We start from the raw sequence: 14,124 nt of genomic DNA on the forward strand, positions 1-14,124 counted from the left end.
GGCAGGACCATCTTTATCTACATTTTTCTTCGTATCTCACGCCCTTCCTAGCCTCTTCCCAGCTTTTTCTTTTGCCTCCCTTTCTGTCACCTGACATGAGATGGCTTTGACCCTGTTCAGGTCTGTCTTCCACACCTGGTGTTGAAGCTCCACCAGGTCGGGCGTTTCTCTGTTTCATGTGTGGCAGTATCCTTGGGTTTAACCGGGCCCAGCACATAGTAGGTGCTCAGTTAGCACTGTGGAATGATAGGGTGACCCTTCCTGCTTTATAGAGCTGGTGACAAAGCAGTGAGGGGGCCTTGCCACCCCCTGTTACGTGCTGTGTGCTCAGCCAATGACGGCTGTTGCTGTTGCTTCAGTTATTAATTTCTGTACATGTGGTAGGTAGGTTGCAAACTCAGTTTCTGGGGGCCGGGTGGAGGACTTTTATATAAGGTGGGCTGTAAGGGGACGTAGAGAGCTCATGTACTAAAATCTTCCAAGTCGTACATTTTTAAACCTTTTTTTTTTTTTTAATTTTAGGTCTGTACCTGTGGCATATCGAAATTTCCAGGCTAGGGGTCAAATCGGAACTACAGCTTCTGGCCTGCACCACAGCCACAGCAATGCCAGATCCGAGCCTCATCTGCGACCTACACCCCAGCTCACAGCAGTGCCAGATCCTTAACCCACTGAGTGAGGCCAGGGATCAAACCCACATCCTCGTGGATACCAGTCAGGTTCTTAACCCACTGAGCCACAACAGGAACTCCTAAACTTTTTTTTATTAAAGTATGGTTGATTTACAATGTTGTACCAATTTCTGCTGTGCAGCAAAGTGACCCGGTCATGCATTTATATACATTCTTTTTCTCATATTTAACTTTTTTTTATTGTGGTAACACATGTATGACATTTACCAATTGAACTATTTTAAAATGTACAATTTAGGGGTATTTAGTGCATTCATAAACTTGTGTGACCGTTCAGAAATTTCAGAACGTTCTCATCACCCCAGATGGAAGCCCCGTACCCATTAGCAGTCAGACCTCAGCAGGCACCCCCCACCCCCAGAAAAACAGCACATGTGCAGTTTGCCAAGTGTATCCCATTTGTTCCTTATACCTGAGGGGTTCCTCCCTTGAGGGGTCCCAGGTCCTCCCATCTCAGCAATGTGGCTGATAACAAAACCCCAGGGTTTGCAGGAGCTGGTGGGATCTGGGCAGGGCTGGCTTTGACTATGCAGGGTCGTCTAGAATCCTGGGGGTCGTTCCAGGTCTCCATGGATGTTCATGACAGTGGCTCTGGCTTTGAGAATTCTGGACGCGTCTCGGCAGGTCCCGCATCTCTGAACTACTCTGTGGACCTCTGTCACCGCAATGGGCACCTACAGTTCTCTGGCTGGAGCGAGCACAACAGCCAGGCCCTGCTGCAGGTGGGCTTCCCAGGCGAGGCCCACATCAGCGCTGCGCTGCAGACTGAAGGTAAGGCAGACAGGCACTGCTCGTGGCCGGCGGGCCGCTCCCCCTACCGGGGCGGGGGGGGGGCCTGCCCTCCAGCCGCAGGCCCAGTGTGACCCTGGGCTCTAGGACTAACCAGAACACCCTTGCCCTTGGGGCCTGATTCCCAAGGGCGCACGTATGCGCGCTACAGGCTGCCATAGCAACGTACCATAAACAAGGTGGCTCGAGACAACCGGAGTTTATTCTCGCACAGTTGTGGAGGCTGGAAGTCAGAAGCCAGGTGCAGTCAGGGTCACGCTCCCTCCAGAGTCTTCAGGGGGAGCTCCTTTCTTGGCTCTTCCAGCTCCTGGTGGCCCCAGGCGTTCCTCGGCTTGTGGCCACATCACGTCAATCTGTGCCTCTTCTCTTTATAAGGATGCTGGTCATGGGATTAGGGCCCGTCCTAAGCCAGCACCTCATCCTGGCTTGATTAGCTCTGCAAAGACCTCACTTCCAAATAAGAGCACCTTCGTGGGTACCAGGAGCTCGGGCTTCAGTGTGATTTTTAGGGGGGACCGTGTAACCCGTAATGGAGAAGGAAGGGAAGATAACAGCGGTAAGTGCCAGCACTGATCGAGCATTTACCGTGTTCATACCAGGCAAGCCTTTGCTGCCCAGGAGCCCAGTGGGTCTGCTCAGTCATCCCATTCACACCAAGGGGAAGTTGGAAGCCCAGAGTGGGGTCTCTGGGCCCCCAGAATCCTCACCCTCCCCTCTCTGAATGCTCTCCTGGCCCCTGCGCATGCCACTCCTTGCTCTTCGTCCAACACATGAGGCTTGCTCCTGCCCCAGGACCTTTGCACAGGCTTTCCCCTCTGCCTGGAATGTACTTCCCACACACTTGCTTGGCTTACTCCCTCACCTCCTTTGAGTATGTCTCCAGCGTCATCTCCTAGTGAGGCCTCGCCTGGTCCCCCTGTTTATTTGCACCCCCACCTCCCTCCAGCACCCCTCTTCCCACTCCCTGGCTTCATCCTTCCAACGTACTGTGTAACTAACTTCTTTTTTTTTTTTTTTTTTTTTTTTTAAGTTTGGCTGCTCTGCAGCATATGGAGCTCCCAGGCCAGGAATCAGATCTGAGCTGCAGTTGTACCCTATGCTGCAGCTGCCGCAGTGCCTGATCTTTTACCCACTGTGCCAGGCTGGGCATCGAACCCGTATCCAAGCACTCCCTAGACACCGCCAATCCCAGTGTGCCCCCATGGGAACTCCCGTACCTTCTTGCATATCTTTATTTCTCTCCTCCACTAGAGTACTCACTCCACTATCACCTGGAGAATCTTTCTCTGTTTTCAGAGGGGCTTGTAGTAAGTGTTCGATTATCTGTTGAGTGAATGCGTGAACATACGAGGTAGAGGCTAGTAACACCATCTCCATTCTGCAGGGAAGGAACACAAGCTCAGAGACGTTGAGTCCCTTGCCCCAGGCCACACAGCTGGCCAACGGTGAACCCAAGCAGTGTGACTCCAGAGCCACCCTCTGACCTGAGTGGCCCCCAGGCCCTTGGCTCATCTCCTCTGGGCCCCAAACTCTCCCATCCTGGGCCCTCGGCCTCCTGTGTGGTGAGCAGGCACCTGGATCAGACAGGGGACCTTGTCAGTGTGAGCTGACCTCACAGACTGTCTGAGGAGGGGTCCATAGGGGGTGTGGTGAGTAAGTCATGGGACAGTCACCCCAGCGGTGATGCCCATGCTGCCCCTGTGCCCGGGGCCAGGATGCCTGCTGTGCTCGCCTCCCGCCAGGGTGACCTCTCACCTCCCACGCTGCCGTCCCGCTCCCTCAGGGGGCGTTTTCTGCCTGGCATCATTGGTGTCCCCAGGCGGGAACCTCCCTGGGCAAGGGGACTACGTCCCCTTAGACGTGCATCCCCTCCCTCCTCATGCCCCACACGTAGTAGGTGCATGTGGCTAAACATTCCAGAATGAAGACGCCCCCTCCCTGAGACCTACAGGTGTTCTCAGGTGTGCTGCATCAGTTAATGTGGACCACGTCCAAGGTGGGCGGGCTGTGCCCACTTCATAGGGGAGGAAAGTGAGGCTCCGAGCTGCCAGGTGGCAGATCCATGCCTGCCGTGGAGGGCCACCTTCCCTGCCTGGCCCGGGTGGCTGGCAATGGGGGTGGGTCAGATCCTGGAGTCTCCTTTTCTGGAGCGTTTTCACCTGCCTGCCAAGAGGAGGTGAGGCCCAGCTCAGAGGCAGGGGACTGGCAGAGATGCCCGTGTCAGGTGGGAGGGGAGGCAGGTCACTATCACTTGTTACTGATGTGCTATTTGATTAACCCTGGAGAAAATAAGCATCATTGGCTTGTTCATCCCCTCAACACATGCTGAACACCTGCGGTGTGTCCGGAGCTGTGCTGAGTGCTGGGGACACAGCAGGGAACAAAACAGACTGAAGGCTCTGCCCTCTGGTGGGGGAGAGAGCAGGAAGGGTTGGGAGGTACTTTAGATGGGCAATCCAGGGAGGCTACTTGGAGGAAGTGTCATTTCAGCAGCAACCCCAGTGAGAGAACGAGCTGGCCAGGCCAAGATGGGGGGCTACCTCGTGACAGATGATGTCAGGGGGACTCAGTTGAAAGGCTCACCCCGGGGCCAGTCCCACTGGTGTCCTCAGGGCGGGGCCCTCCCGCAGCCTCTATGTGTCCCCGAGCAGGGAAGGGAGGTGAACCTGAGTCCCCAGCAACCTTTGCGGGTCTCTGCCTGTAGAGACCCAGACCCAGGCCCGTGTAGTCCTGCAAGGTGGAGACGGTGGGGTCAGCGTGGATGTGACAGCCCTGGTGGTCCAGCCAATGGATGGCCCCCTGGAGCTGATGGTCAACACCAGCCACACGGCACCTGCTCTCCGGAGGCTGGGCCTGCCCTTCGCCAGCCAGGTGAGGGGAAGGGTGGGCGAGGCCAGGCTCCCCCTCATCCCATTCTGTCCATGCCCGTCCTGTTCCTGGGGCAGATCCAGCAATTGCCCCTCACTCACAGCCCTCTGCCATGGAAGGAGTCAAGGGCATGGTGGGGGGGGAGGCAGAACGTCACTCTTCGTGTCACTGTAACCCACAGCTGAGCAGCCCGAACTCCCTTTTTCGCCAGCTTCCTCCAAATCCCCCTTTCCTGCCCGCAGGCTGAGTGGTGGAGACACCCGTGGGGAGGTGGTGGTTTTTTTCATCTTTTTAGGGCCGCACCTGCAGCATGTGGAGGTTCCCAGGCTAGGAGTTGAATTGGGGCTGCAGCTGCCGGCCTACATCACAGCCACAGCCAGGTGAGATCCAAGCTGCATCCACAACCCACACTGCAGCTTGCGGCAGCACCAGAACCTTAACCCACTGAACAAGGCCAGAGATCGAACCTGCAACCTCACAAACAGTATGCCGGGTCCTTAACCTGCTGTGCCACCACGGGAGCTCCAGGGAGGTTGTTCTTTGCTGATGTCTGGGGCACAGGTCAGTGCTGGGGGCCCATGGCAGGTGACCCAGCTGCATCCAGGTAGCAGAGTCAGGCCCTGCCCGTGGGTCCTCACCATCCAAGAGGTTGCTAGGTGGCCCTGGGCCTGCGGGACATCTGCCACATCACGCCAGGCTGGGGGTGGGGATGTACTGGACTGAGGCATGTGGCCTGGCCTGTGACGGTTGTCAGGCCCCCAGGCTCCCAGCCTGCCTCCTTCCATCCTGCTTCCTCTTCAGCTCGTGTGCCGGGAGCTCTGGGCAGAGGGAGAGGTGAGCTTATCCCTGCAGCTGACGTGCGATTCTCAAGCCAGCCTGGTCCTCAACATCCATGGCCAGAACCGGGCACTCAGGTGAGGCGTTCTCTATGCTCTGAGGGCCCCAAAAGGGGAGGGACGGGTGATGGAGACCTCAGCTGAGCACCCGACCCACAGGGCCTCCTCCAGCCCCACTGCACAGATGCAGAAAGGCAGGCTCAGGAGCTCCCATGTGGCTCAGTGGGTTAAGAACACAGCTAGTATCTGTGAGGACACAGGTTTGATCCCTGGCCTCGCTCAGTGGGTTAAGGATCCAGCGTTACCGTGAGCAGTGGGTATAGGTCACGGACTCGGCCCAGATCCTGCGTCACTGTAGGCCGGCGGCTACAGTTGCGATTCGACCCCTAGCCTGGGAACCTCTGTATGCCGCAGGTGCGGCCCTAAAAAATAAATAAATAAAAAATAAATCTCACCATCCAGGCCCTGCTGAGACTTCACTGGCCAACTCTTGGGAGCCCATTCATTGGTGGGCCTGCAGAAGAGAGGCCTCCTGGTCCCACCATAGCCTCTGTGTGAAGGGGAAGCTGCAGGGCTTGCCTGATGTGCCAGGACTAGGCTGAGGCCAAGCTGGGACCCTAACCCTAACCATTGTACCGGGTGGCCCTCAGGCGCATGACTAGGCCTTCGTGGGGCTGCTGCTGCGTTCCTGGGACTCCAGCCCTCTGCTGGGGAGGCTGGCTTGCTCCTGGCCCTGCCCTGGGGCCCTGCCCACGGCGCCCTCAAGCCAGGCCTGTCTCTCCTTTCAGGAAAGAGCTGCAGCTGTCAGGCCAGCATCACCTCCCCATCCTCCTAGGCTGCTGCCCCAGCAGAACCTCAGCCTCAGCCAAGGTAACGGTGTCCCGGCCGCCCCCGAGCTCCTAACTGGTTCCAGATGCCCTGCCCATGGTGGGTGGAGGCCACGCAGGCCGGCCCCGCTGGGGAGTGTTCACACATCCACATCTGTCGGCCGGCCCCGCTGGGCCACCCGCGGAAACCCCTGGCTCCAGCTTTCCCAAACAGGCCCCGGTTTACATTCCTGGCCCAGCCCCCTCAGCCCCCAGCCGGGCCCAGGAGACCCTCAGGAGCCGGGGGAGTCTTGCCTACCCAGTGCCTGGAGCCTGGTGCCGCCTCATCCTGCCTGGCACATGCCCAGTGGCCAGATCAGATCACTCGGCCTTTGAGCTGAGCCAGCATCACCTCCCAGGTGTCACATGTGTGTTCCCATGGCCTGGGGTCTCTGAGGGGCTCCCTGCCTGTCCATGAATCCCATTTTCACCTGGAACCTGCAGGACCTCCGGCACACGTGCATCTGCCCTGAGGGTGGCATCTGGGGGTCCTCGAGTTAGCGGGGAGGGCCCGTGAGACCCCCACCCTCTGGGCTGCCACTGTTTATTTCTGTCTGCCCCTCTTCCCCCAATCAGGGTGTCCTGGCACAGGGCCCAGCACCTCATAGATGCTCCGTGAAGGAGAATGAATGAACAAACGGGCAGCCAACAAGTGAGCGATCACACTCCCCCACGGGTCGCTTCCTAATCCCACCCGCCGCCCCCTCCCTGGCCTGGCGCAGGCTGCCATTGTTTATAGGGCACCTACTGTGTGCCAGGCCCTGTCCCCGCTCACGCACGTACAATCTCTGTGCTCCCCACATTCACGGCACCCACCATTCAGGGCACCATTTCGTTTTCCCCCGTTTTTATTTTGAATAATTTCCAACCTATAGGAAAGTTCCTGTAGGACGGTGGACATTCGTAAATCGGATTCCCTCCACCGGTTTTATCGTGATGTTTTATCCCACTGCTGCACCACAGTGGGAACTCCCAGGATCTGGTCTCTTAACTTTCAAATATACCAGACAGCAGGCTTGGCTGCAGTCATCCTGTTATCCATACATCCCGGGTATTTCTCTTATAGCACCGATTGGTAATATCTTGCCACATCTTTCCGCTTATACTTACATATGCTTATACATTTGTGTATTCGTACCCATTTTTTTTTTCTGTATTGTCATGAGTTGATCCTGAGATGTTTTCGGAGATAGCATACCTCTTTATTCCTGTAACAAGGCTATTTTCTTGTGTGACCCAATAGAATTACAAAATTCAGGAAACTTAACGGGTGACATTATCAGACATATAGTTTGTAAAACATTTCCCAGTTGCCACAATAATTCTTCTTGTGCAATAATGCCCTTTCCAGCTGTTTTGTAAGAACTGTTTTAGCCTTTACACCCAATTCCGGCTCTCTTGCAACTGTTCATCTCACCCCTGCAACGAAAAAGCAGCCACAGACAGTATTTAAATAAATGGGCCTGACTGTGTTCCAGTAACACTTTATTTGCAAGATCAGGAGGAGGGACAACTTTGGCCAGAAAGGCTGACTCCAGGAGTTCCTGTCGTGGCGCAGCGGTTAACGAATCCAACTAGGAACCATGAGGTTGCAGGTTCGATCCCTGGCCTTGCTCAGTGGGTTAAGGATCGGGCATTGCCGTGAGCTGTGGTGTAGGCCAGCGGCTACAGCTCTGATTTGACTCCTGGCCTGGGAACCTCCATATGCCGCAGGTGCTGCTCTAAAAGGACAAAAAGACAACAAAACAAAACAAAACACTAGCGACTTGCCAGTGTCCAGGCAGTTTTTTTTAATCACCCATCTGAATTTGTCAGATTGTTTGTCTAAGACGTAATTCAAGGTGGACATTTTTCACAGGGGCATCGCAAAGTTAATGGGGCATCTGCAGAGCTTTTAAAAACACCAGTTCTAGGCCCTGTTCCAAGAGGTTCCATTTTTAAAGGTCTTAGGGTGGGGCCAAGAATCTGTATTTTTAGCAAGTGCCCTAAGTGATTTCCGCTATCCGGCCAACGTGGAAGTTAGCACATTATTTCATATAATTTTCATATCAACCCATTAATAAAGCAGGTATCCTTATCGCCATTTATCAGGTTGGAAAGGGAGGCTCGTGTAGGTAAAGAACTAGCCGGAGGTTCTTCACCCATACCTGGTAGAGCCATGTTGGATGCCATGCCCGATGCCTGTGTGTGGTCCTGGGCATTTGCCCGTCCTGCTGTCTACAGTGATCGTACAGCTAGAATTCTTGCCTGCCCGCCCCGGGCCACTGGCTCTTTTCAAGTCAGTGTCATAGCGTGAAGGGCACTGGGAGATTGTTGTCATGGTCACACCTGGTCGTTGAAATGGAGATTCAGGACCCTCACATCAGCCTTTATCCCACCCAGGGAGCTATGAGTTTGGGGGGGGGGGGCTGGGGCTTTGGGAAGCAGAGCTTACGTAGAGCATGGAGCCAGCGTCTTCCTGAGTGTTACACCTGCAAAGATCTGACCTGCTTTTCTTCCAACCCAGCTGCGATACTCGGAGGGTGGAGCCGAGAGCACGTTTGTCTTGAGGATGGAGGAGCATCATTTCCACGTCGGCACCAGGCTGGTAGCTGCCAAGAACAGTCTCGCCAACATCATCAAGCTGGAACAGACCTTCCCCCAGGTGTGTGGAGGGGGCCAGGGCCAGGGCAGAGGGGGTGGTTCCTGGGGCAGCTCTTTGAAATAAGAGAGATTCCGGGAAGGATCCGGTGCAGGCAGGGCTGTGATGTCAGTTCCCTCCCTTCCATTTTTTGAGCATCTTCTAGGTACCAAGCCGGGAACTATTCCAGAAGCTGAGAATATTGCCTGGAACAGGCCTGATGGGTCCTTCCTCAAGTGTAGAGTCTAGTGGGGAGACTGACCAAAAAATAAGAAGGAAAAAGGCCAGATGATGATATAGCCTATAGAAAAAACAGAATAGGGGATGCGAGTAGGAATTACGGAGAACTATGCAGGTGTCCAGGATAGGCCCCACTAAGGGGGAGACATTTGAACTACCCCCAATGACAGGCAAGGAAGTATCAGCCATTAGCAAGCTGGCGAAAGGGCATTCCAGGCAGAGAGAACAAGATGTGCAAAGGGCCTGGGGCAGGAATGAATTGGGTATGTTGAAGGAATGGCCACTAGGCTGGAGCACAGTGGGTGAGGGGGAGACAGTGGGCAGGAGGGGGTCCAGGCATGCAGAGCCTGTCAGGCCACAGGGAGGAGTTTGGATTTTAGTCTCTTTGAACCTGGAGGTCTTTTGAGGACGTGATCCAAATGATGCTTTTGGATTCCCTGAGCTGCTGTGTTGGGAGGGGGCAGCAGGGGGCAGCAGAGACGCCAGTGAGCTGGGCGAGAATGATGGTGTCATGGACCAAGGTGGGGCGGTAGCAATGAGTTTTAGAGACATTTAAGAGCATGGGAGTTCCCTGGTAGCCTAGAGGTTAAGGATCCAGCATTGTCACTGCTGTGGCGTGGGTTCAATACCGTGCCCAGGAATTTCCGCATGCTGTGGGCACAGCCAAAAAAGAGAGAGAGAGAGTAAACTATGCTCCTACCCACAAAAGTCCCCTACAGTGCCCTTGAGCCACCCTCCACCTGTGGCACCCACCAGCAGGGAGAGTGCCCCTTGCTGAGCCTTTGCACAGACTGTTCCTTCTGCTTAGAATGCCCTTCCTTGCTTTGTTCATCACCTACTTTCTCTGTGTTCCTTTGTTCCTTGCATATCTTTCATGGCCATTCTTGTCACCTTGTCCTACCATTTTCTGTTTCCGTGACCCTCTCTCCAGCAACCTGGAGCCCCCGAAGGGCCAGGACTAGTATTGGTTATCATTGGACCCCAGTACTCAGCCCTGGTCGAGGACATAATACCTGCTCATTAAATGTTTGAGAAAGTCTACCACCCACCTCAGCAGCCCCCACATGGCACCATCCACGGGTCTAGCTCTGGGCTAAGCATGTCACACCCACTATCTCACTGAAGCTGGCACTGTTATTCTTACCCCATATTAAAGATGAGTAGGAGTTCCCGTGGTGGATCAGAGGGTTTAGAACCCAACTAGTATCCATGAGGATGTGGGTTTGATCCCTGGCCTTGCTTAGTGGGCTAAGGGATCTGGTGTTGCTCTTGGAGGCAGCATAGGTCATGGGTGTGACTCGGATCCGGCATTGCTGTGGCTGTGGTGTAGATGGGTGGCTATAGCTCCAATCCAACCCCTAGCCTGGGAACCACCATATGCCATGGGTACAGCCCTTTATAAAAAAAAAATGAGGAAGCTAAGGCTCAGAGAGGTTGCGAAACCAGCCCAAGGCCACACAGCTTGGAAGTGGAGCTGGGGACAGCAGTCCTCCTTGCAGGGGGCATGCTGTCTCCTGTTTGTCCCACCCTTTCCACCCTCCCCTCCCTCCCTTGCGTTATCCACCCAGCCCAAGGCACTGGCAGAGCCCCGCAGACCCTCCTGCATTCCCTCTGCTGAAAGCATCTCTCTTTCCTTCTTCAGCAGCACTGTGGGGCAGGCCCCCCAGTGACCCAGTCCATCTTTCTCTTCCAGCTCAGCGCCCTCCCTGGGGAGCTAGTCCTGCAGACCTCATATGAGCAAGCCCGTGGCACCCGTGTCCTGTACCACTCGGTGCAGTGGGACGGCCAGGAGGTGGCCTTCAATGGGAGCCTCAACGGGAGCCTCTCCGGGCCTTTCCTCAAACCCACTGGGACTCTCGCCCTGCAGAGTGAGTGTCCCAGGGACCACAGCAGGGGCGGCCCCTTCACCCACTCAGAGCATCGTCACTGAGCACCCACTTATCCCAGGTGCTGTTCCAGGCACTGAGGATCCATCAGGAAATAAGACGGCCAGGTCCCCACCCTGCGGGAGGCGGGCAGTCAGCAAGGACATGCACCTGAGATAACATCAGGGCATCTCCAAGAGCAAGAAGGGCTATGAAAACAAGCAGGGTTTGGTTTGGGGGTGCGGGGTTCCTCCCAGTGGGGTGATCTGGGAAGGCGACATTCGAGGAGGGTGATGTTCACACTGAGCCCTGAATCACAAGAAAGCGAAGTCACGGGGAGAGCATTGCAGGCAGAGGAAGAGCAGGTGCAAAGGCCCTGGGGTGGGAAGGCGCTTTGGGGCTGGAGCAGCAGCAGGGAGGCATGTGGCTGAGTGGACTGGAGGAAGGAGCGGGGGGCTGGGGGTGGGAGGTGAAGTGGGAGAGGTGGGAGGAACCGGGTCCCGCGGGGTCTCAGGCCCTGACGAGGAGCTGGGGTTTGACCCGAGTGTGAGAAGACCAGAGGACGGGCCCCGAGTGTGCGTGGCGTGGCAGCCCCATCACGCCCGGGAGGCTTCAGAGCCAAAGCTGACCGGCTGAAGGCTGCCAGGGGGGAGGTGAGTGCTGTTCCACGGAGCCACCCCGCAGCCGCCTCAATGATGGTACCTGGGACCCCCGAGGCCCACCAGGAAACAGTCCCCCCACCAACGGGGAGGTATGCAGACCCCTAGACTGTCAATCTGTGTTTGAGGAGCCCCTTAACACAGAGCAGAGCCCAGCCTGCTGGCCTGCCAACCGGAAGACACAGTGCAGCCCCCGGCTGCGGAGGCTCGGCTTGCTGGGTGGCCCCAGGAAGTCCCCAGGGTCCTGGCTGCCACATGCGTGCCCTGCTAAGGGAAATAAGATCTGCAGCACGCCAAGGCAGTGTGTGTGCGCGTGTGTGCGCACGCGCACACACGCGTGCTTGCTTAGGCGGCCTGTAGGTGGGCTGAGCCGCCGTGGCCCCTGCTGTGAGGTGACAGAGAAGAGGAGTGGGCAGGTCAGGGTGGAGGGAATGCGGGGTTAGGGCTCTGTGGCGGGAGGGGCCCAGATGTGGCCTGGGTTCCCTAGACTCATGACCAGATGATGCCTTGAGAACCAGTTAGTGCCACTGCCTCTGGGCACAGCCTCCCCGAGTCTGTACGGGGGCAGGCAGCACCCCTTCCTGAGGACTCAGAGGGCATAAGGTGGCTGTTGTCTGCAGTGGGGTCTCAGAGGGACTCCCGCTCTGGGGGCCTACGAAGGCAGGACCAGTTTGTGGCCTCACAAGATGGGGTCAAGTGGTCCAGGGGGTCAGGGAAGTTGGACTTGGCCGTAGGGGATGGAGGATGACAGTCCAGGGCTGGGAGCCTGTCCTCTGTGAGACCTGAGCTGGTGGGAAGGGTACCACCCAAGCTGTACCCCAGGATGGAATGAGAGAGTGCCCGTTGTGGCTCAGCAAGTGAAGAACCCAATTTAGTATCCATGAGGACACAGGTTCGATCCCTGGTCTCGCTCTGTGGGTTAAGGATCTGGCGTTGCCATGAGCTGCAGCATAGGTCATAGGCTCTGCTCGGATCTGGTGTTGCTGCGGCTGTGACGTATGCTGGCAGCTGCAGCTCCAATTTGACCTTTAGCCTGGGAACCTCCACATGCCATGAGCGTGGCCTGAAAAAGACAAAAAGTAGAGAAAAACGATGGAATGAGAGCATAGGGCAGCTGAGTGTGGCCAGGTGAGTGTGGGCCATTCAAAGGGGCCTGGAAAATCATGAGTGTGAGGGACCTAGAGGGAGACAGGTAGGGGACTGCATCAGTCAGCTACTGCTGTGTAACAAATGTCCCCAAACTCAGTGACTTATAAGGACTTAGCACTGCTCATGATCCTGTGGGGCAGTGGGGCAGCCCTTCTGGTTTTAAGCTTCCCGTTCGGCCCCAGGCTGGGTAAGGGGTGCTGCTGATCTCGGCTGGACTTTCTAAATTGTTCAGGGGCTAGCTGGCTGTCACTGGTCTAGAGCAGCCTCTGCTGAAACATCCAGACTCTTCTCTGTGTGTTGTCCCCATCTGGCAGGCCAGCCTGGGCTTGTTCTCGTGGTGGCTGCTCAGGGGTCCCAGAGAGCCAGGAGGACAGTAAAGGCCGAGGCTGGGGATTGGCGGGGCCCGTTTTACCGAATTCTATAAGCAAATCACAAGGCCAGCCCAGGTTCAAGGGCCAAGGAAACCAATTCCATTTCTTTCTTTCTTTTCTCCCTCCCTCCCCCCTCCCCCCTCCCTCTCTCCCTCTCTCCCTCTCTCTCTCTCTCTCTTTCTTTCTTTCTTTCTTCTTTTTGGGGCTATACCCGCAGCATATGGAGGTTCCCAGGCTAGGGGTCCAATTTGAGCTGTAGCCGCCGGCCTACACCACAGCCAAACAGGATCTGAGCCACATCTGTGACCTACACCACAGCTCACGGCCACGCCGGATCCGTAACGCACGGAGCGAGGCCAGGGATTGAACTCATGTTGGGTTCGTTAACCACTGAGCTGTGATGAGAACTCCGCATCCCACGTACAGAGCCTGGGTGCAGGAGGGGAGGTGTGGGGGTCTCCCAGTCGTCTGAGTGGCAGGGGGCCTAGCAGAGGGCGGAGCTTCTGAATTTGGGGCTGACCGATTACCCGAGTGTGCGGCCCCCTGCCCGAGCTGGTAGCCGTTTCCCGTCTGGTCGGCCTGCAGCCCCTGTCCCCAGCTCATGTGCCTGCCCCTCCCTGTGTCACACCCGCCTCCCCCCACAGTGGAGCTGACACACCCGCTGCCCCTCTCCCTGCCACAACACTGCAGCTTCCGCCTGGCCTCCGAGCACTCGCAACGCGGCCACCAGGATGACCTGGTCATGGGCTGGGATGGCAAGAACCAGGTAGGCATCGGGGCTGGAGGCCACCCTGCAGCCTGCAGCCTGAGTGGGACACTGCCCGGCCCAAGGGGCCTTACCAGGGACAACCCGACTGGGCCTGACCCCCCAGGGACCACGGGGGAGGGATCCTGGGCCCAACACCACCTGACTAATAGCAGGAAGACAAGTGGCTGACACACTGAAGGCCTTTCGTGTGCCAGGCGTGGCAGCCCCACTGCTAGAAGATGGCATGGAAGCTCAGAGAGGCACGGGGACTGGCCCAGAGTCACAGAGCCACAGGGAGGCAGAGATGGGATTTGAACCCATGAGATGCCTCTGGCCACCACGTGTGTGGCCCTCAGTCCCATCTCTGTCATACGTTTGCCCCATCTGCTCCTCTCCGAGTCTCAACTTCTTCCTCTGCAAA

The 14,124-nt window shown here is 56.6% G+C and overlaps 1 protein-coding gene across 1 annotated transcript in view; it reads left to right on the plus strand.

The window, feature by feature from the left end:
- Positions 1–14,124, plus strand: part of APOLTP (apolipoprotein lipid transfer particle homolog) — a 177,211-nt gene that overhangs the window by 128,907 nt on the left and 34,180 nt on the right. Inside the window, exons 49-55 of the mRNA XM_021086611.2 lie at positions 1,256–1,463; positions 4,186–4,352; positions 5,151–5,263; positions 5,974–6,055; positions 8,558–8,695; positions 10,605–10,779; positions 13,600–13,721. Of these exons, the coding sequence (XP_020942270.2) occupies positions 1,256–1,463; positions 4,186–4,352; positions 5,151–5,263; positions 5,974–6,055; positions 8,558–8,695; positions 10,605–10,779; positions 13,600–13,721 (1,005 nt within the window). The remainder of the gene's footprint in view (positions 1–1,255; positions 1,464–4,185; positions 4,353–5,150; positions 5,264–5,973; positions 6,056–8,557; positions 8,696–10,604; positions 10,780–13,599; positions 13,722–14,124) is intronic.

The sequence above is a fragment of the Sus scrofa genome, chromosome 3 (genome assembly GCF_054392235.1).
Source record: "Sus scrofa isolate SSC_HxYL_T2T_F1_AM1 chromosome 3, Sscrofa_HxYL_maternal_Yorkshire_Landrace_v2.0, whole genome shotgun sequence".
NCBI lineage: Eukaryota > Metazoa > Chordata > Mammalia > Artiodactyla > Suidae > Sus > Sus scrofa.